Source organism: Chrysochloris asiatica, unplaced genomic scaffold (genome assembly GCF_000296735.1).
Source record: "Chrysochloris asiatica unplaced genomic scaffold, ChrAsi1.0 scaffold00012, whole genome shotgun sequence".
NCBI classification, from domain to species: domain Eukaryota; kingdom Metazoa; phylum Chordata; class Mammalia; order Afrosoricida; family Chrysochloridae; genus Chrysochloris; species Chrysochloris asiatica.
In genome coordinates, this window is record NW_006408530.1 from 7,845,728 (window position 1) to 7,867,147 (window position 21,420).

At 39.5% G+C, this 21,420-nt stretch overlaps 1 protein-coding gene across 1 annotated transcript; it reads left to right on the forward strand.

Moving 5' to 3' along the window:
* Nucleotides 1-437: 437 nt before the first annotated feature.
* NMI (N-myc (and STAT) interactor) lies at nucleotides 438-20,004 on the forward strand. The gene is made up of 8 exons (XM_006834594.1): nucleotides 438-609; nucleotides 1,164-1,174; nucleotides 8,227-8,322; nucleotides 12,381-12,543; nucleotides 15,569-15,675; nucleotides 16,303-16,489; nucleotides 19,001-19,107; nucleotides 19,804-20,004. Exons 1-8 carry the CDS (start codon nucleotides 438-440, stop codon nucleotides 20,002-20,004), a joined length of 1,044 nt encoding a protein of 347 aa, XP_006834657.1.
* Nucleotides 20,005-21,420: the final 1,416 nt, after the last annotated feature.

Consider the following 21,420-nt stretch of genomic DNA (forward strand, 5'->3'; position numbering starts at 1 on the left):
ATAGACTGACACAGTGGAAGCATCAATGGGCTCAAATGTAACAATTTTAAGGCTGGCAAAGGACTGGGAAGTGTTTCCTTCTGTTGTGTATATAGGGTCATTATGACTGGATGGCATCTAACAACAAAAACAGTATCTAGGTTCACCAAAAACAATATCTAGTAACCACAATAACAAAATCTAGTAAACACAACAACAAAAACAGCATCTAGTAAACACATAAATGTTTACTTTTTAGGAGGTTCCGGACATCTAGTTTGTCTTCTGCTAGTTGTGCATTTTTAAGTAGGCTTGATAATGTATTTATGGCACCAATTATTATTTTTTAAGGAACCATATTTTTAATCCCAATGACAACTCGTGGGGAATTGGCTCTTGGCTCTTCATAAGTCTGGAGACACTTTTGCATCACGCAGTGCCAGGATACTGGATCAGGGATGTTCCGAGGCAGCCCCTTGGTGGATTCCAGGCAGGAATCCCGGAATCCCGGCCTAGGCTGCCAGCTCTCCCCTCCCCTCTCGCGTCACACGTGGTTTCCTGGAAGGGCGGGTAACTGGTTCCAGGGCGTGACAAGGGCACGGGCTCGCAGCTTTCTGCGGGCTGACGCGGGTAAGTGGGGCTTTTCCTCGGCTGCCGCTGGGCTGTCATTGTACCAGTAATAGCCGCGGGCTACACATGCTTTGGGTGGGACGGGAGGAGACTTCCGCGGAATCGTGGGTGGTGGAAACTACCCAGAGGCCAGGACCCGGGAATCGTTTCTGCTACCCCTAGGGATCGGCCCGGCACTCTGCAGCCAAGAGCCGGCTATCCATAGCCATCGAACTGGCTAGGGGGCTTTGGCCGGCGGCGGGAGTGTGTGTGTGGGGGGAAGGGGGGGCGCAAGTTGACGGTTCTCTGTGGTGCCCCATCTCTGATCCTATCCTTTGAGTTTACTTTGTTGCAGTCCGGAAATCGAAACTCAACAATTATTTGTTTCCCTTTCGTTTTGTAGTCCCTTGAGATTGTTCTTAGCAAAGTGAGTTCCTTAAAGGACTTATAGTCTTCCTTGACAGTCACTAAACTCTGCACTTTACACCTCACCTTTCATCGCATGCAGACTGTCTTGAAGGAGCCATCCAAAGGAGGTCTTTCCAGTTTGTGTAATATGGTTAAATTCTTTTAAGATTATACTAAGGTAAGTGAAAAAGTACCGCAACTAGGGTACCAGTTCATGCGTGCAGTACATAGGTGTTTTAGTGTTAGGAGGACCTATCTTTAGATGATCCAGGAGAGGGAAGACCATTAATCTCAACGAATGAGGAAACCTGCTGAGTCCAGAAACTGATGGTAGAAGACCATGGAATTACCATTGATGCAATAGATTTCTGATGTTGAGATTTTACATAATTAAACACTTCCAACTTAAATCAAGCATCTTGGCCTCAGCAAACTTTCAACTCTTTGGGTGCTCAAAGTATAGTGAGGAGATCAGATAGTGCAAAGGGCTTTTAAGTAAGATTGAAGCTAATGATGAGTCTTGAGTTTACCAATATGATAGAGATGTTTTTAAGTGCCACTGAGTTGGTTCCCATTCAGCGAGTCTACATAGGATTTCTGAGGAGTGGCTGGTGAGTTTCATCTACCAACCTTGTGGTTCAAACCGACCTTGTGGTCAAGTGCTTTATCCCACAGCACCACACCAGGACTTCATCAGACAGATAGCAAGGTCCAATCAGAACAGTAACTTCTGAGGGGATGTGCTGGGACAGTTAAACTCAAGGCGGAGGTCAGCTCAAAAGGCTATAATAACTATTTTAGGCCAATCCCAAAGAGATAAAGTTAGTAGATTTTCTCGAATGACACAGAACAATCATGGGGCTTATTATGAAAAAAACTTTTAAAAAAATGTGAAAACTGGATTAGTGAGAAAAATGGCATTTTTTTCCTACCACCTGCTCATTCTTTAGGGTAGCAAGTGCTGTCCTGTGAGAATTTCACTGGGAAACCTTAACTCTGATTTTGTCTCTTCAGACTTCTTTTTGTTCTCAAAACTCATTGTAAAGGAACACAGCTTGTATTCCTTGAGGATGCCCAAATTGCAGTTTTGACGTGATGTAAATCTAAAAACATAGAATTTTTCAAGGAAGGGTTAGAGAGATGGAAACACTGCCTTCAGAAATGGATAGACCTAGATGGAGGATATGTCAAGAAACAATAGCTTCACATTTTGATATTTTTTGTTTAATAAAAGTTTTTATGATTTTATAATAATACTTTTTGACTTATCCTTATGTGTATCTCATTATAGACAGCAGCTGGTACCTATTAATCAACATTTCCTACCTTTCTCCTCATTCCTCATTTTCCTCCTTTTTTTTTTCTAACAGGCATACATATAGAAGATTTGATTCTATCAGACCTGGCACCACAGTGATCAAGTATATTTGGGAACTAGGTAAGAAATGGGTGATGGTGGTTTGTATTGGTTTATTTGTTGCCATAATAAATAACTGCAGATTTAGTGGCTTACAGCAATACAAAATTATCATCTTGTAGTTCTGTAGTCTGACATGGGTCTCACTGTGCTGACCTCCAGCTGTTGGCAAAGCTAAGTTCCTTTCTGGAAGATAATGGACAAGTCAGTTTTCTTTCTTTTTCCAGCAGCTCATATATGGGATTGCCATGTGATGGGATCAACTGAGAGCAGCAAGCAACAAGAGGCTGCCATTTTTCTTGGCTTGTGACCCTTATCTCTAATTTGAAAGCCAATAACATTGCATCTCTCTGATCATCTTCTATAGTCAATCTTGCTCTGTCTTGTCTTTTCTGCCTCCCTTTTTCACTTTTAAGTATCCTTGTAATCTTTATTATCCAGGAAGATCTCCATATTTTAAACTCAGCTGATTAGCAACCTTAATTCCATCTGCAAACTTAATTTCCCTTTGCTGTATGATATAATATATTGAGGGATTCTGGGAATTAGGATGAGAACATCTTTGTTGTTTGTTGCCTTTGAGTTGGTTCTGACTCAACAGTGACCATGTATATAACAGAATGAAGCATCGCTGGGTTCTGGACCATCCTTCTGATCTTTGATATGTTTAAGGAAGTCATTATTCTGTCGATCTTTTAAGTGCATAAAAGAAAGATTATTACCATACATCATACTCTTGCAAAGAGGGAAACTGCCCAGACTATAAACAGGCTGAAAGAAGTCCTAAGAGTATTGCATAGTAGATCATTTATAGAAGTTAAATAAATTAGAGCCGTATTGTACACTCTTAAGAATAATAATTTAAAAAAAATCACAAAAAAATGTAAGAAAAGAACTTCAGATACAATGGGCTTCAAAAAGTTCAAGGAAAAATGGAATTAGATATAATTCCATATGGGATGGAGTCCTGGTGTGGTGTTGTGGTATAAACACCAGACTGCTAACTACAAGGTCAGTGGTTCAAACTCACCAGCCACTTCTCGGTTTGCTATGAGTTGGAACCAACTCAACGACACTTACCACCGTGCCTCAGCAGAGCAAATACCTGAATCAAGACACTGCGTAATTCTACATATACTGAGTGTTTTCAGTGTGTAAGAGTGTACTGCATTAGGTGCTCTGGACTGAGGCAAGGAGCAGCTCGTGTTCTTTACTATCTAGTTATGGGAATGGCACAGCTACACAATACAGCCTTCCAAAAGAAGGAAATAAGAGAGAAGTAATGTCTTCTGGGGCAATCAGAAGAGTCCTGGGGAAAATTTGGGATGGACTTTAAAAGAAAAGTATAATCTTATCAGATATGTTGGAAGAAAGGAAAGATGCAACATATTGAGGACCAGGAAGGAGAAGGGGAACTGACTGAGTGTTTCTGTGGTCAGGGAACTAAGTCAAGGAGTTGTCCAATAAGACTGGAAAGTAAGTTAGGGTTAGTTCGTCTGAGACCTTGGAAGAGGACTAGTGTGAGGATTTGTTAATGTAATGGGGGAACTGTGGCAGAATATTTACATCAAAACTGCAAAAGCCAGAACCTGCATAAGGTGAACACCTGTCAGGGAAAGAAAATGAGACTATTTCCCACTAAAACATGTGAAAGGAATGTGGTAAGACTGCACTCTGTCAGAAGCTGAAAATGAGTGTGTCTCAGATAAATGAGGCAGTCCCATCGCTGTTGAGATCCAGCTCTCACAGGTTTCATTATCATGTACATATTTTAAATGTTGAACCATTATTAGCTTATAGAAAGGTTGCAAGTAGAGTGCAATAGTTTTTCTTTTTCCTGAATTATTTAGGAATACATTTCAAATCTTATGCCCCATCACCCTGGAATATTTGAGTATATATCAGAAAGGGCATTCTTCTACATATATCAATATGATATAATTGTGCAAATCAGAAAATCAATATTGATATATTGCTGTTGTTAAGTGCTGTAGAGTTACTTCTGACTCATAGGGACCCTGTATAGGGTTTCTAAGGAATAACTGGTGGGTTTGAACCGCTGACCTTATTTATAGCAGTCCAGTGCCTGTCTTGCAGCACCACACCAGGGTTCCTTCCATCTAATCCCCAGATCCCATTCACATTTCACCTGTTGTCTTAATATTCTTTATAGCCAAAGGATCCAGTTCAGAATCATGTTTTGCATTTTTGTCTCTTCAGTCTGGAAGTGTTTCTCAGTTTTCCCTGGACTTTTATTAACTTGACACTTTGGAAGAGAACAGGCTAACTCTTTTGTGGAATGTGCCTTAGTTTGAATTTATCTGATGTTTCCTCAAGTTCAGAGTCAGATTATGCCTCTTTGGCAAGGATATCACAGAAGTCACGCTGTGTTTGTCTCAGGGCATCCTATCCGATGGTACATGATTTTGATTTATCCCATTTTCATATTCACTGATTATTTCATTATGGTGGTATCTGCCAGGTTTCTCCGTTGTAAAGTTACCCTTTGAAACTGATAACTATTTTGAAACCGACTATTTTTTTCCTTACCACAGTTTTAGTTTATTCATTTATTTCTAACAGTAACAACTTTTGATTTTCAGTTTTGTCATTGTGTTTAATCATTACTTAAAGGAGTCCATGTGGTGCAGCGGTCTAAGCATTGAGCTGCTAACCACAAAGCTGGTGGTTCAAATCACTTAGAGAAAGATGACTCTCTCTACTCCTGTAAAGATTTAAAGTTCCATAAACCTTAAGAAGCACTTCTCTGTCTCACAGCACTGGAATTGATTTGATAGTAGTGTGATCATTACTTAATGTGTCACAGTGGTAATGTGTTCAGCTGCTAATGAAAAGACCAGTGGTTTGATCCCACTAGCTATTCTGCAGGAGAACAATGTGGTAGTCCGCCCCAGCAAATATTTACAACCCTGAAAACACGTTGGGGCAATTCTACTGTCCTTCAGGATCACTGTGAGTTGAAATCTATTTTGTGGGAAGAATTTTGTTTTTTGGTTTATCATGCTTTAACAATCCCAGATTTGACTAGTGAGAACCTCTTCAGGCTCAGTTCTACATCATTTGACATGTACTCAACATGCTTTGAGTACTTCCTTACTTTCTGGATCTGTAGTATGTTCTAGACTGATCTTGTCCTTTCCCTGTTCCAGTCCTGTATTCGGCCCTGGGTCCTTTTAGTAGAGAATGGTGTTAGAAACCAAGATCTGGGGACTAGATTTGCTCATTGTTCTCAGGTCCTCTAGGCAGATAGAGCTAGGGAACACATATATGTGTATAATTGCATATATGTTGTTTAGTGCTGTCAAGTTGGTTCTGGCTTATAGCGACCCTGTATGAGTTGGAAAAATGTAAAATTTTTCAGGAGTGGTGGACTTGAACCCCTGACTTTGTGGTTCACAGTCCAGAGTTTATCCTACAGACCTACCATGTCACCTTTAAAAAGGTTGTTGTTATTATTATTAAGTGCCTTTGAGTCGATTCCAACTCATAATGACCCTGTGTAGGATTTCCAAGGAGCAACTGGTGGGTTTGAACCACTGACCTTGTTGTTGGCAGTCCAGTGCTCATCTTACAGTCCATACCAGGACTCCTTAAAAAGATTCAAAAAAAGGAAAAATAGAATAAACTCCAACACTTGCTATCAAGTCAATTTTTGACTCCTGTGCCTCAGAGTAAAACTTGTCTTAATGTTTTTAGTGGTTGAAGAAGATTACCAGGACTTTCTTTCATTGTGCTTCTGAGTAGACTAGAATCTCCAATTTTTGGTTAGTAGCTGAGTGTGTAAACCATTTGTACCTTATGGACCCCAAATAGTAGTCTATGGAGCTTTATATAATGACTGTGATGTAGAGTAAAAAGGGATGTTAATAACCACATTGTTGGTATATTTTTATACTGAAAAGCAAAAGATTTTTAGAATCCTTTGTGTTTATAAGTGTGGTTTATTTGAAATATATAATTTGTTCAGCTGTAAGCCACATGGGTAATAAAAGCTTTCAGGACAGTAGAAAAGATTTGGCAGAGAAAAAAAAACAGCTTTCTTTTATAAAAGGGTAAAAGTTATTTCTTACTTTATGAATATATATATATATGTATGTAATTTTATAATTTTTTAATAGTAATTAGGAAATCATGGAAGTTAATGAAGACAAGAAAGACTTTATGTTGGAGCAATTTGAAGAACCACTGAAAGATAATACTAAGGTAAAGGATATTCTGAAATTTTATTTTAAATGAATTATATCTATTTCCAACTTTTTGAGGAAGTGCCACAGTATTTTCCACAGTGGTTGCACCATTTTACAGTCCCTTCGGCAGTGTAGGAGGATCCCAGTCTCTCTACACCCTCACCAGCATTTGGTGTCTCCTGTTAATTTGAACTTTGCTTGGGTGAGATGATATCTCATTGTTTTGATTTACATCACTGGACTGCAAGGTCAATTTGAACCACATGGTTGGTGGTTCAAACTCAGCAGCTTTTCCTCAGAAACCCTGTACAGGGTCGCTATGAGTCAGAACTGACTTGACGACACTAAACAACGACAGTAGCTAATTAAGAGTGCATTGAATCCTTAAGATAAGCACTGGACTGCAAACCACATTGAGAAGGTTGCAGTCATTGAAATGAAACAAAGGACATTTGTTGAATGTAAAACTGATGATCTACTCTGTAAACCATCACTCAAGTCATAAAAAGTTAAAAAAAATTATATACATTAGATTTGCTGTTGTTATCAAGTGCTGTCGAGTCAGTTCTGACTCATAGTGACCTGGTGTAGGGTTTCGAAGGAGCATCAGGTAGGTTTGAACTGCCAGCCTTGTGGTTCGCAGTCCAGTGTTGATCCGACAGTGCCACACCAGGAGTCCAGCACCACCTTGAATTTGGGAGGGAGTCCTGGTGTGGTGCTGTAGGTTAATGCACTGGACTGCAAAATCGATTTGAACTTCAAGATTGGCAGTTCATGCTCACCAGTCACCCCTCGGAAACCCTCTACAGGGTCGTTATGGGTTGGAACCAACTCAACGGAACTTAACAACAACAGACTTTCCTAAACTTTTTTCACTTCTATTATTTTTTCAGCCTTATAAGAATAATAATAATCTTTTTATTCTTTCTCTTAAAATACTTACTACATTAGCTGCTTTTCTACTCTCTCCCTCATTTCTTTGATTTGCATCTAGAGATTCATAGCTTATTTAGTCATTGTCTGGTCAAGCCCCTTACTAGTGTTGCTGTCCTCCTTATATTCCTATCTACTGCTTGGCTGAAAATTGGGCAACAAGTGTGAGTTCAGTTCAAGACCTGAGGGAAATGGTGGCCTAGGTAGCATAAACCTCTTACACAGGCCATGTATCAAGTGTGCCAACGTAACTGTCTACAACAGGAATCGCAGCTAATATTTTTTAATTGCCTCAAACTAGCATATACCCACAATTAAAGTATGATTTAAAAGTCACTTCATAGTCACAGATACCTGGGAAAGGAGTTGGTAAAGTTTGGGTCTCCATCTTGGCTCCAGTACTGAAATTACTTTGCATTTGGTCTAGTGCACAAAGGCATTTCCTTGCTTCTAGACCGGGGATAATAATGTTTGGCAGTGATACGAGAATTGACAGGTGATAGTGTAAAACATTCAACAATGACATCATCTATGTTATATGTATTCTGTGAAAATGTCTAATGCCTGTTTTTGCCTTGTTCAGGTTGAGGGAAATTTAGCTTCTTTAAATCACTTAGAAAAATGAATTCTGGGATTGTCTTAACTTTTAGGTACTGCTTGATTTTTTTTTAGAGCTTAGCTGAAGAAATTAAGAAGCAAAACAATAGGCTGAAGAAGGAGATCCGAAAGCTTGAAGCTGAGTTACAAGTGAGCACCAGAGATTTCCAGGTATACTTTTAGTTATTTTATGTATCTCCAAAAGTGGCCCTGTGAGTTAATGCAAAGTTGATTTGAACCGAAAAGTCGGTGGTTCAAGCTCACCAGTGGCTCCTTAAAAACCTTGCACAGGGGTTGCTATGAGTCAGAATTGACTCAATGACACTTAACCACAACAACAACTTTTCAGAAAAAGCAATTTGAAACCTGGTGATTCATGGTGCCACTATTTGAAGTTGGGATGTATTCATTCGCACAAACTACAAACAACAAACTACAACTGCATGCAGTGCTGTGGATGAGTCTCACAAACAGGATTCGATTAGTTTTCTAGAGCTGCTGTATCAAAACGTCACAAGCTGGGTGGCTTAAAAAGCAAAAATTTATTCTCACATTATGGAGGCAAAAGTCCAGAATCAAAATGTTGGCAAGATTGGTTCTGTGTGGATGACTCTGAGGGAGAGTCGGTTCCATGCTTCTTTCTTCTCTTCCCATGTTTTCTTGCATTCTCTGGCATTCCTTGGCTTGTAGAACATCACTTTCTTTCTTTCTTTCTTTACTTTTGTTTCATTTTTTGCAGTTACGGGGGATTACCATGTTTCTGCAAACAGTGTTCCCATGTAAATAATGCACACACCCACATATAACGGGCAGAAACAGTGAAATTCTGTTGAAATGTTTTGGCATTTGTGTCCACGTATAGACCGCACATTTTTGTGACATTTCCAGAAGTGAATTTCCATCTCATTCACCCTCACTCAATAGTCTGAAAAAGTTACTTAGGATCACATTTGTATAATAAAGGTATAAGACGTGGTCAAGAAGTCCTGTTTTTAGTACCATGGTAACAGGAAAACAGACAATTGAATCTATGCCTTTGCTTGAGGGCTGTTTGCTTCAGGGCCTGAGAGTAGTAGTTCCTTGCAACCAGTCTGTGGCAACATACATTGTGTCAGAAATAGGTCTAGGCTCCCAAGGAGAGCTGGGGCTACCACCGCCAGAGCACATGGATCCCACAGTAGGTGAGGGCCTGAGGCAGCACTTTAATTTTGCCTTTTTTTCCACATGGTCATTGTCCCTCTGTCTCTTTCGATATATTCACATGACATTCTCCCATCATTGGATGAGGACTCCCTCTAATCCAGTATGACCTCATGTTAACTATATCTGCAAAGACACTACTTCCAAATAAGATTTAGGGCTTGGACATAACTTTATGGGAACACAGATTAATCCGTAACATTGATGTTGAGCCAAAAGAGGTAAAGCAGGTCATATCCTTTTTATAAAAAATAAAGCACAAAAGCAAGATGTTAGAAGTTAGGAAAGTGGGTTTCTATCATCTTGGACCAATAAACAGCATTCTTATCAATGGAGAAAAGATTGAAGTTGTCAAGGACGTCATTCTTCTTGGATCAACTATCAACACTCATGGAAGCAGCAGTCAAGAAATCTGCTGCACAAGACCTTTTTAAAGTGTTGAAGAGCAAAGATGTCAGCTTGAGGACTAAGGTGCACCTGACCCAAGCCATGGTATTTTCAATAACCTCATGTGCATGTGAAAGCTGGACAGTGAATAAGGAAGACCATAGAAGAATTGATGCTTTTGACTTGTGGTGTTGGAGGAGAATATTGAAAGTGCCTTGGGCTGCCAAAAGAACTAACAGGTCTGTTGGAAGAAGTGCAGCCAGAGTGCTTCTTGGAGGCCAGGATGGCCAAACCTTGTCTCTCGTATTTTGGGCATATTGTCAGGAGGGACCAGTCACTGGAGAAGGATATCATGTTTGGTAAAGTGGAGGGTCTGAGAAAAAGAGAAGGACCCCCAGTGAGATGGACTGCCAAAGTGGCAACATCAGTGGGGTCAAGTGTGGCAACAATAGTGAGGTTGGCCCAGGAGCGGGCAGTGTTTTGTTCTGTTGTGCTTTGAGTCGCTGTGTGTCGTTACTGACTTGATGGCACCTAACAACAACAACAAATCATCTTGGAGGAGGAAAGGAACTGTAAGAGGAGAGTGAGGGGGCTTCTGAGGGGTTAATTATGTTGTTGCTTGATCTGGATGCTGTTCATATGTGTATGTCTAATTTGCAAGCTTTCATCTTGATGTACGTGTATGATCTACTCATTTGTCTATATTTATTTATAATCCAGTGAAATGAACAACAAAAGAGCTCCATTCCGTCACTTTTTCTCTGTAAATTTTTGTTCTTCTTACCAAGGTCTTACTATTCTCCTTATCCAAGGGGTTTAAATGAGTTAAAACGGGTTTCACAGTTTTAGAAAAAATTGGATATTTGTTAACTCTTAACATTTAAATTGGAGTCCTGGTGTGGAACTGTGGGTTAATGCACTGGACTGCAAAGTCAGTTTGAACCACAAGGTCAGTGGTTCAAGCTCACCAGCTGCTTCTTGGAAATCCTATACAGGGTCGGTATGGGTTGGAACCAACTTCATGACACTTAACAACAACAGCAACAACAACAACTATTTAAATTATTCTCATAAATTTTCCTGTGTTTGAAGTAGATACTTCAATAACTCTCGTTGTTAGAAAAAGATTTTCTTGAAACAAGTCAAATTTTGAAAGCATTTTCACTTTATCTTTCTCAAATTGGAGATGGTGGTGGTTGTGTACACCAAGTCAATTCCAACTCATAGTCTGTATAGGGTTTCGAGGCTGTAAATCATTGTGAGAGCAGAGAGCCTCATCTTTTTCCCATGGAGCTACTGGTAGATCCGAACTGCTGACCTTGTGGGTGACAGCTTAACTCATAATCCATTACACTACCAGGGCTCCTTCCAACTAGGGGATAAGATATTGAATATCTAAACTTTAGACTCTCTGTGTTTATGAGATGGGGTAACATCTGGCAGAAGACTTCTATGATTCTGGTTCGTTCTCACGCTGGTGCCAGGATCCTTCAGTCTGATACCTCTACGGGCTTTCAGACATCAGCTAGTCCAGTTAGCCCTCTGTACAGATGACAGAAACGGATTCACAGAGCTTACGTAAAGCTTTCTGACACTGATCTGGGCTAGAATTCTGGCTTTCTTACATGAACTCCAGAAGGTGTCGGATTTTTTCACATTACTAGGAAACACTTTGTTTTTTCCAAAAAAAAAAAAAAAAAATTATAGCTTGTTTGGTAAAGTTGACCTTATGGCACTCAGATATTCTACCGAAGTTACATATCAAGATGCAGAATAAATATAAAATTAGAGCAAATTACTCAGGGAGTGCAAAGGGGTTTCAGAATGTTTGTGGAAAATTATCATTTTCTTTTAAACCCATTTTTGCACGAACTTTTTGAAGCACATACATATTTCTAATCCCCTTGAGATAACACCTTTTATTTCAGCATGTAAAACAACTGTGGGAAATAGGAAGACAAACAGCTGATTCATTTGCATGGTTTCTATATATGTATTTGCCCCTATCAGTTGAAGTGTTAACTATAGCCACTTAACTTTATCCTCCAGGTTGCACTTCTTATTGATAGTGTCATATCACACTTGTTACAAACCCAAGTTGTGGTCATCGTTAAGAAGTTGATGGACAAATATTGGGTGGGGTAAGGGGGAATTTAAATTTGATAAGTATTAAATCATAAAATTTAGGATGACATTTCCTGAATTTGCTATTAGAATAAGCTTAGTATACACATGACTGTATTTCATCACTCTTTGCAGTGAGAGTAAACATGTTGTCTAATGACTCCCTTGATAAAGAGACTGTTACAGTTGTTTGAAAGGTGTTTATTCACGTGAATAATGTAGGCTTTAGAATCAAATACTGTGTAATGATACTGACCAGTTTAAACCTTAAGTAGAAAAAGTAAAATAGTTATTTACTTATAATTGCAGCTCTGAAATAGCATTAAAAGATCAATGTTTGATTGCATTACTGTATAGTCTTACATGGAAAGAAGCCATTGTTAAAAAACATTAGGTAAGACTGCGTTCCGTGTTCTTTGGGGTTCTATAATCAGTGGAAAATGAATACTGGATGATCAAATCCCTGGAAGGAGTTATTTCTTGTCCTGATTATAATCAAATATTTCTTTTTGAATTAGATTCAAGAGAATATTCCTGAAACGAAGATGAAATTGGAATCAATAGAGATTCCTGAGACTGACAGCCAGTTATTAAATAGATCCTGTTCATTTCAAGTGAACGTACAAGTTCCTTATGAATTACAAAGAGGGCAGGCACTCATTACTTTTGAAAAAGAAGAAGGTATGACTAATGCTCAAAAATATCATTAATTTGGAAAGCAATTGGGCTTTCAGAATGTTATCATAATATTTGGCTATTGCTTCATAGTTTTTATAGTCATCATTTAATTTCATCCTCATAGGGATGCCCTGGTGTAGGTACAATTATCCACATTTTATAGATGGGTAAAATGTACTCCTATTTATGTTAGATGATTTGAAAATGGTCCCTCATGCAGAAAGGCTGTTTTGACTCATAGTGACCCTGTATCAGGTTTCTGAGGCTGTAAATCTTTATGGGAACTGAAAGCATTAGCTTTCTCCTGCGGAGCAGGTAGTGGGTTCGAACCACAGACCTTTTGGTTAGCAGCTCAACATGTAACCCACTACGCTATCAGGACTTCCCTCTACTCTACGTTTGTTGTTGTTGAATGTCTTTGTGTCAGTTCGGACTCATAGTGTCCCTGTATAAGGTTTTCAAGGATTGGCTGGTAAGTTTGAGCCACTGATCTTGTGGTTAGCAGTCCAGTGCTTATCCTATAGCACCACACAGGACTCCACGTACTGTCTCTTTATTAATGATAATAATAATAGTAATAATATCTTAGGTTAGTAGATCTCTCAATTCTCAGAGTGATTTCGCATTTTCTGCTGACACAACTATATGAAAGTGATAAGATAAAGTAGGAATTATTTGGACTTTATAGTTAAGAAAGTGAATTCTCAGATAAGTGATTTTCTTATGGGCATATGACCAATGGATGGAAAGAACTTAAAGAGTGATGTAGGATGGGACCTGATATTCATGCAGCCAACTCAGAACCGAGGAGTCCTGGTGTGGTGCTGTGGGTTAATATGCCAGACTTCAAAGCCGTTTGAACTGCAAGGTTGGTAGTTCAAGCTCACCAGTCGCTCCTCAGAAACCCTGTATAGGGTTGCTATGGGTCGGATCCGACTCAAGGGCACTTAACAACAACAACAACACTCAGAGCTGAGGTGCCTTGATGATGATCTGACTTTGGGTGCCAGGCTGCCCCTCTTTGGAAGTGTGATTTGGGGTGAGTTCTTTAACCAACTTTAAATCTCAGATTTGTACAACAGACTCATATATCTACACCAAAGACTGCTTGAAGTATTCAATGAGAATTGTGCATAAACTACTTAGTACAGTGTCTGACACATAATAAACAACTGTTCGCTGTTGTTACTGCTACTTGCTGTTAGGAATTCTCAGATAAGGAAATGGAACCTTTAAGAAGGGAACTGGCAAAAAGAAAAGAAGGTAAACACAGTTAACAAATTGTAGAGCTGACAGTCATACATACCCTGAATACTTTGCACGGAGCCAGCATCCCTCCAAGCAGGCCATCATCTGGGACCTTTCCCCCATTTGTCTTCACAAGCCCTACTCGTGTGCTCAGATTCGGAGAATATGTGATTCTAGCGCAGGACTCCTGGCACTTAAAGCTTGAAAGTCAATGTGAGAAGGAAAGGCATTCCAGCAGGTCAGTGGATGCACAGCTAGGCATCTCTGCCTAGTGTGCTTTTTTCTAGCCCGGACCCTTATTTTTGCAGCTGAGGGTGGAGGAAGGAGGCATAAGCCATGTTGGCTGTTAGCAGTGGTAATCTGAATATTACTGAAAGACATAATGGGATTCTGGAGACAGATTCTGCATAGGAATTGCCTGGGAATACTGGGAATACAATTGGAATTTTCTTCAGAAATACTGACTTCACTGGTTCCACCCTTGGTATGACTCCAGAATCCTCTTCTCTTGGGACAGCTAGGTTGTAACAGTTGAACAGCAGTTGGCTTCTGGCAGAGTCTGTCACAGAAGTTGAAACAGGCAATCCCTCTCAGTTGCGTCAGTTTACCAGATGTTGGGGTTTTTCAGGGAGTAGGAGGAAAAGAGCATCATCTGAGTATTACTTCATTGGTATTTTCTATTATTTTTTCTTGTTGTCATTAGCAAAAAAAAACAAAACCCCACCAAGTTGCAGTCATATTGTAGTACAGTGAGTCTGAATTTTCACATGACAACGCCTTCCCTTTTAGCACAGTTTCTCAGGAAGATCTCAGGCTATGGTATGCTATCTGGTTGTCGTAAACACATCTGATATTGTAAGACAGGGAGCGAACATCTCTTTGTGGTAAATTAGAATAAACACCCCCAAATGTTAACATCTAAGGTATTATGAACTCTCATGTCGCACGACTAAAAATAATCACTCACCTATATGGGGTCCTGGTGTGGCGCTCTGGGATTAAGCACTAGACTGCAAGGTCATTTGAACCACATGGTCAGTGGTTCAAACTCACCAGCTGCTCCTTGGAAACCCTGTACAGGGTTGCTATGGGTTAGAACCGGCTCCATGGCACTTAACAACAACAAATATACATTCTAAGCAAACATATAGTAGTTGTTGTTCCAACCCACCAGCCACTTCTAGGAAACCCTGTACGTGGTCACTATGAGTCCAGTCTGGCTCAGAGGGCGCTTAACAACATAGTTGCTGTTTGGTGTTCTGATGATTTTTGGAATAATTGTTTTGAGCCACTTTTATTTGTAGGCACTCATTAGACTTGGTAGCCTTGTGATGGGTGTATCAGAGCTGTCAGCTTTTAAAAGAGTGGTCACAAGAGCATTTTAGCAATAAATGTGGCCCAAAAACCCAAAACACACCTTTTAATATTCAAACGTATACAGTCTGTAATATATATGTAATATATAATCGCTGGGAAGCAAGTCACAAGGAAATGCTTATTTCTGTGGTGTTTAATTAAAGATGAGTGATGAATGATAAAGTTAAATAAAGTTAAGATTAATTGTCAGAATGATACTGACTTAGGAAAGTTTTCCAGCTTACTCAACATGGAAGCATTTCTGATTATGCATTAATGTCGGAGGAGAATTCTCTAGTCTTGCTGTCCACAGTATAAAAACTTAAAAGACAGAGCATGATTTGTTCTCGAATCAAAAGCATAATTTGTTCTCAAATTAAAGCATGAAATCTTAAAATATTCTACATTAATACTTTCCAAACAGTTGCCAAAAATGTGATAAGAATGAGAAACCATCTTGTACAGATGGAGGACGAAAGTGTGGACATTGTGGCCCAACAAGTTCCATTAAACTCAGAAGTCAGATTCCAGGTAACATGGACCCCAGTCATATGTGTTGTAAATCCTAATGTCTTTTAGGGAGTTCTGATGGCACTGTGGAATAAGCATTGGACTGCTAACTGCAGGGTTGGTGGTTCAAACCCACAAGCCACTCTGCAGGAAAAAGATGAAGCTGTCTGTTCCCATAAAGATTTGCAGTCTCAGAAACCCTATATAGGGTAAACGGTGGCAGTGGGTTTGATTTTTTTGCCTGTGGTTATAATGACTTTGTTATGTTAATGAACTAGGATCAATGGGGCTTGTTACAAGAGAGAAAAGGAGCAGATGAAACAAGTAGAAATGGGGGTGGAGGTGGGGGGCTGGGAAATGGATGCCAAGCACAAGGAGATCTCCAAGAAAGGAAGCTGAATAGAGAAGAAGCTTCTCCCAAAGCAGACAGAAAGTCTACCGCTAGAGCTGCACCTGGATTCAGACTTCTAGCCTTCTAAACTGTGAAACAGTATATTTCAGTTTGCTAAAGCCATTCACTTCTGGTATCTCTTCTATAGTAGAAGCGATAGATAGCTAAGACACACAGTGAGGAAAGCTTTTTTAGAACTCAATTAAACATGGCCGATTTTCTCATCCATATTTCTGAAATCTGTAATTACTTTCTAGGTTCATGTACAAATTTCTGAAGTGAAGATCAATGTTACTGGAATTCCTGACAAATTGCCTGCAGATCAAATGAGAGACAAGTTAGAACTGAGCTTTTCTAAATCCCGAAATGGAGGTGGAGAGGTGGAATGTGTGGAGTATGATACCCAGTCCGGAAGCGCTGTTATCACTTTTGTGGAAAGTGGAGGTACTCACCAATTATGCCCTGTCAGTTTTGAAAATATCCCTAGTCCATTTTTTAAAAATTGAAATGAAATAATAATAGATTTTGTTTTTAAACAATATGAAATGGTAGAGTTCTGAAAACTATTTCCATGAATGCTACTGAGGATAATAATGTTGTTGTTGTTAAGTGTTGTCGAGTTGATTCCGACTCACAGCGATCCTGTATAGGGTTTCCGAGAAGCGGCTGGTGAGCTTGAACTGTCAACCTTGTGGTTCAAACCAACTTTGTAGTTCAGCACATTAACCCACAGCACTATACCGGGACTCCTTTGTGCGAGTGGTGGTGGGGACTCCAAGGTGTTGTGCCTTGGAGTCAGTTCCAAAGCATAGAGACCCTGCATATGATTTCCGTGGCTGTAAATCTTTATGGGAGCAGAATGCCTCATCTTTCACTCACAGAACAGCTTGTAGTTTTGAATTGCCAACCTTGAGGTTAGCAGCCTGGCTCGTAACCACTACGCTACCAGAGCTGCTTTTTGTGGGAGTTGTTGTTGTTAAGTGCCACAGTCGATTCCGACCCATAGCAACCCTGTAGAGGGTTTCCAAGGAGCAGCTGGGAGTAGAAAGCCTCAAATACATAAATCTGACTGAACTCATATCACATGCCAGGCACGGTTATCTCTATAAACATCATTACCTCTGGTCCTTAGCACAGTTCCAGGAGGTAAGTGTTAGACCCATTTTATTGGTGAGGAAACAGGCTTAAGAAGGTTAAGTAACTCGCCCAGGATCACACAGTGATAGAGCCATCGTACAAATAAATCTATGTTCTTTTTGACCATGTTCTGGTTCCCTCTTATTTCTGAGAGTGGCACATCAGTAACAGTGTCCAACCTGTGCCATGTTGTTTTCCCTAATAGAAACATTTTGTGTTTTAAAATAAGTGGCTCATGCCTTTTACCCATCTTGGGGTATTAGAATTAGTTTTTTGAGTGCAGATTTTAAATTATACCTGGATTTTTAAAGTGTTAGGTTATCTAGTCCATTAGATTGGAATTGTTTGGTGGGTCATTACTTTTATTTCTGATTGTTGGTGTTAAGTGCTGTCGAGTTGTTTCTGACTCATAGTGATCCTGTGTAGGATTTCCAAGGAGCAACTGATGGGTCCAAACCTTGGACCATTCAGCAAACAAATCCAGTGCTTTTCCTACTATACCACAGAGGCCTTTTTGAACAATTCATAGTTGAGAGCTAACCGTTTCTGCCAACTAGTGACTTTATAAATATCAGAAGGGAAAAAAATAGTATTAAGATTATGATAGGTAATAGGTCCTGGTGTTGCATTGTGAGTTAATGCACTGTATTGCAAAGTTGGTTTGAACCACAAGTTCAGCTGTTCAAGCTCACCAGCTGCTCCTTGGAAATCCTATACAGGGTCGCTAGTGACTTGATAGCACTTAACAACAACAACAGGTAACACTTACCGAGTACTATGGCACATACTTTGCAAGCAGTGTTTCATGGCTCATCACAACAGCTTATGAGGTCAAGACTGTTATTTGCCTGAAAGGTCTCTGAAACTTCAGTCATGTTACATACCCAAGACATATAGCTCATAAGTAGCAGAGCCATGACTGAATTCAGGCAAGTATGTTGGACTCAGGGGCAGACTGATGAGCGGTGTTAAAACTAAAAGTGGCTGGATGTTCTCAAGAACAACTACCCATTAAACTTTATGCAATCTTGACATATTTCTCTATACTAGGAATGTTTCTATTAAAAAATGAGTCACTCTTCGTTGTCCTAGATATAACACTGATCTATTACACATTTTCAGAACTTGCTCTCACTATCTCTAGATGAAATTCAAACTCTCTATTCTTTGGCTAACACCGTTACCTCAAATCTATCAGTTATAGTACAACCGAGTAGTTTTTTGTTACATCATTATATTCCTGTCATAGTTATCATTTGTATTTCTTGAGAAACTGGGAAATGCTCCATCCAGTCTTTGTCGGATGGGTGGGTTCCTTTTTCTACAGGTGACTATTGGTTCTTGTGTAGGTCATTACTGTCCTGCCTGAGGACATTTCAACTTTCTGTGCATCTGACTGCAGTGGATGTTGTTGTTGTTATGTGCCGTGGAGTCGGTTCCGACTCATAGCTACCCTGTACAGGGTTTCCGAGGCTGTAAATCTTTACGGGAGCAGAACGCCTCATCTTTCTCCCACGGAACAGCTGGTAGTTTCGAACTGCTGGTAGGTTCGCAGCTCGATTCGTAACCACTATGCTAACAGAGCTACTGCAGTGGATAGTTCAGGACAAAGGCACTGCTTCATTCTCATCATTATTTGGTCTTGCATTTGTCAAAATTACATACTACAACTTAAAAAAAATGGACCTGGTAGCATTTCTAAAAATTAATCACTCAGTTCAGTGTTTATTGTGTTATTCCGTTTGAGGAAAGTTGAACTTTGGCTGAAAAGTGATGATATTAAATAAGAAAATTTTTTTTTTTTGCATTTACTTTTAGTTGCTGGCAAGATTTTGAAAAAGAAAGATTATCCCCTTTATATAAATCAAAACTGCTATAACGTTATTGTTTCTCCATACATTGAAAAGCACGTGGAAAAGTTTCAGGTAAATTCATCTCTTTCATTTTGGGAACTTACTACTGAGCCTCTCACCCGACTCCACAAAAGAAAGAAACAAAGAAAGACAAAGTTGGGAGTCCATTACTATTTGAATCGTAACTGGTAAGGGATCTCAAATTTTTACTTCTGCTTGATGCAGAATGAGCTTGTTTTTTTAAAGAATATCTGAATGTAACACTGTGCCTTAATTTATTATACATTTCCTAAACATAAATTGCAGATACTAGTACAATCTTTATTTATTTATTTTTTTTGTGGAGACATTCCTACATTTTTCTCTCAATACGATTGGCTATCAGAACTCATTCTCCACATTTTCTCTGAACTCATTATCTGTATCCCAAATTGGCTTTTTTCTGTACCTTCTTATTTATTGCACAGCACCACCATCTGCCTAGCCACCAACCTGAAATCTAGAACTCATACTTGACCCTTCTTTTTGCCCCACCACCAGCATTCATTTGCTCACTGAATCTGACCCTAGTGCTTTCGTTTCCTGTAGTCTCCATAATGCCACCAGGGTTATCTTTCTAATAGTCCAATCTGAGCCTGACAATCCTTGAAGTTCCCTGTCTCTCTCAAGATAAAATCCAAAATATTTAGCAATGCTTACAAATATAAAGTTTTGTAATTCAAAGTTATGGACAATTTATCTATTTATGTTTTCTTTTTCCTTCTTTAGGTGTTTTCTGGAATATCTACCAGGACTGTACTTCTCACAGGAATGGATAATGTTGATTTGGATGAAGACACTGTAGAGGATTTGATTAATATTCACTTCCAGAGGAAGAAGAATGGTGGTGGAGAAGTAGATGTGGTCAAGTGTTCCCTACATCACCCTCAAATAGCATATTTTGAAGAAGAGACTTATGAAACCATATGAAAATTTTAACTTCTGGGTCCAAGTCACTATGAATGTTTGACAAAATGGGTGTTATTTTCCTTAACAAAGTAGAAAAGTTTGTACATTTATTTTTAGATGTAAAAACATTTCTGTAGTTTTGGCTTCTTCTTCTTCTCAGGTTGTGCTGTGTGTTTAGAAACACAATTAAGTTTACTGTTTTAAAAGAGTTTTGTTCACCAATTACGTAGACTGGTATCATATCTGCTGGAATAAATCTTAAATGACCCCAATGTCCCCCTGCCTGTGTTAGCTCATTGTGGTGTGGCTATTTGGGCCAGTTCTGTTTGGCATCATGTCTACCAATATGCAGACTTGGCTCTTAACATTTTCCAAAAGAAGTATGATTGAGCTCTGCATATTGTGAATTCTCTTGATTTTACCAAAGATTACAGGATTTTGAGAGAGGGATTAATTTTCAATTACCTAGCTTTTCCTTTGTATCTCCAAAAGTACTTTTCAGAGCAAGTTGATGTCTATTTTTTGAAACTTCTGTTCATCCAGAGTACCTAGTGCTGTGATTTCTTCTAAGTCTTCCTTCTCCACTCAGAAATTATAAAGCCCAGCATTTTCTTTCTTTTACATGTATATTTCGAAGAATCTGTTTAAAGGATTGGAAAACTTTGGAATAAAGAGAAATAAGTACAAGTTTATGAGTGACTCATGGTTTTTCATGTTTGATGTTGGAGAATGCATGAAGGTAAACACAGTCTTGCTCTCTAGGGTCTTCAACTCTAGTTGATGAGAGAGAGCCCTAAGTTGGCAGTGTCTTACAGAAACCTAAAGAGATAACATTAAAGGTTTTTATCAGAACGGACTAGCTAGCATTTAACAGCCTCAGAGAAAAGGGAGCCTTGGTGATACAGTGGATTAAGCATTGCCAAGATCTGCTAAAGGCAAGATGGTGGTTCAAATCCTCCAGCCACTCCTAGGGAGAAAGATGACAGTCCCAGAAAGATTGATAGTCCTGGGAACCCTAAGAAACTTGTACTCTGCACTGTAGAGGCACTATGAATTGGAATTGATGCAACGGCAGTGGGTTTGATTTTGGTTTGGTTTCAGAGAAAGTGGAGTCTCTGGTTGGTACAGATGTTAATTTGCTTGGCTGCTAACCAGAAGATGGATGGTTCGAGTCCAGCCAGAGGTAAGTTGGGTTTCCTAATGTGCTGTTATAAGGTAAGCACTGGTTTGAACCACTAATGGCAAGGTGAGTGGTTCAAACCCTGTAGCCACTCTTTGGGAACCTTAGGGTCACTGTGAGTCAGAACTGACTCGACAGCACTTAACAAGTGTGTTGGAAAAAAACACATTTTCTGAAAAACCAGCTACCAGAGTAGTTCTTCTCTGACACATGTGGGTTCATTGTGAGTTGGGATTGACCCAATGGCAACTGAAAAA

Bases quoted from the DNA above. Each gene is read 5' to 3' on its own strand.
- NMI (XM_006834594.1), top strand. From the start codon at position 438: ATGTTCCGAGGCAGCCCCTTGGTGGATTCCAGGCAGGAATCCCGGAAT. The intron at 12,544-15,568 runs GTATGACTAATG...CTTTCCAAACAG, and splicing joins TACTTTTGAAAAAGAAGAAG to TTGCCAAAAATGTGATAAGA. The intron at 15,676-16,302 runs GTAACATGGACC...ATTACTTTCTAG, and splicing joins ACTCAGAAGTCAGATTCCAG to GTTCATGTACAAATTTCTGA.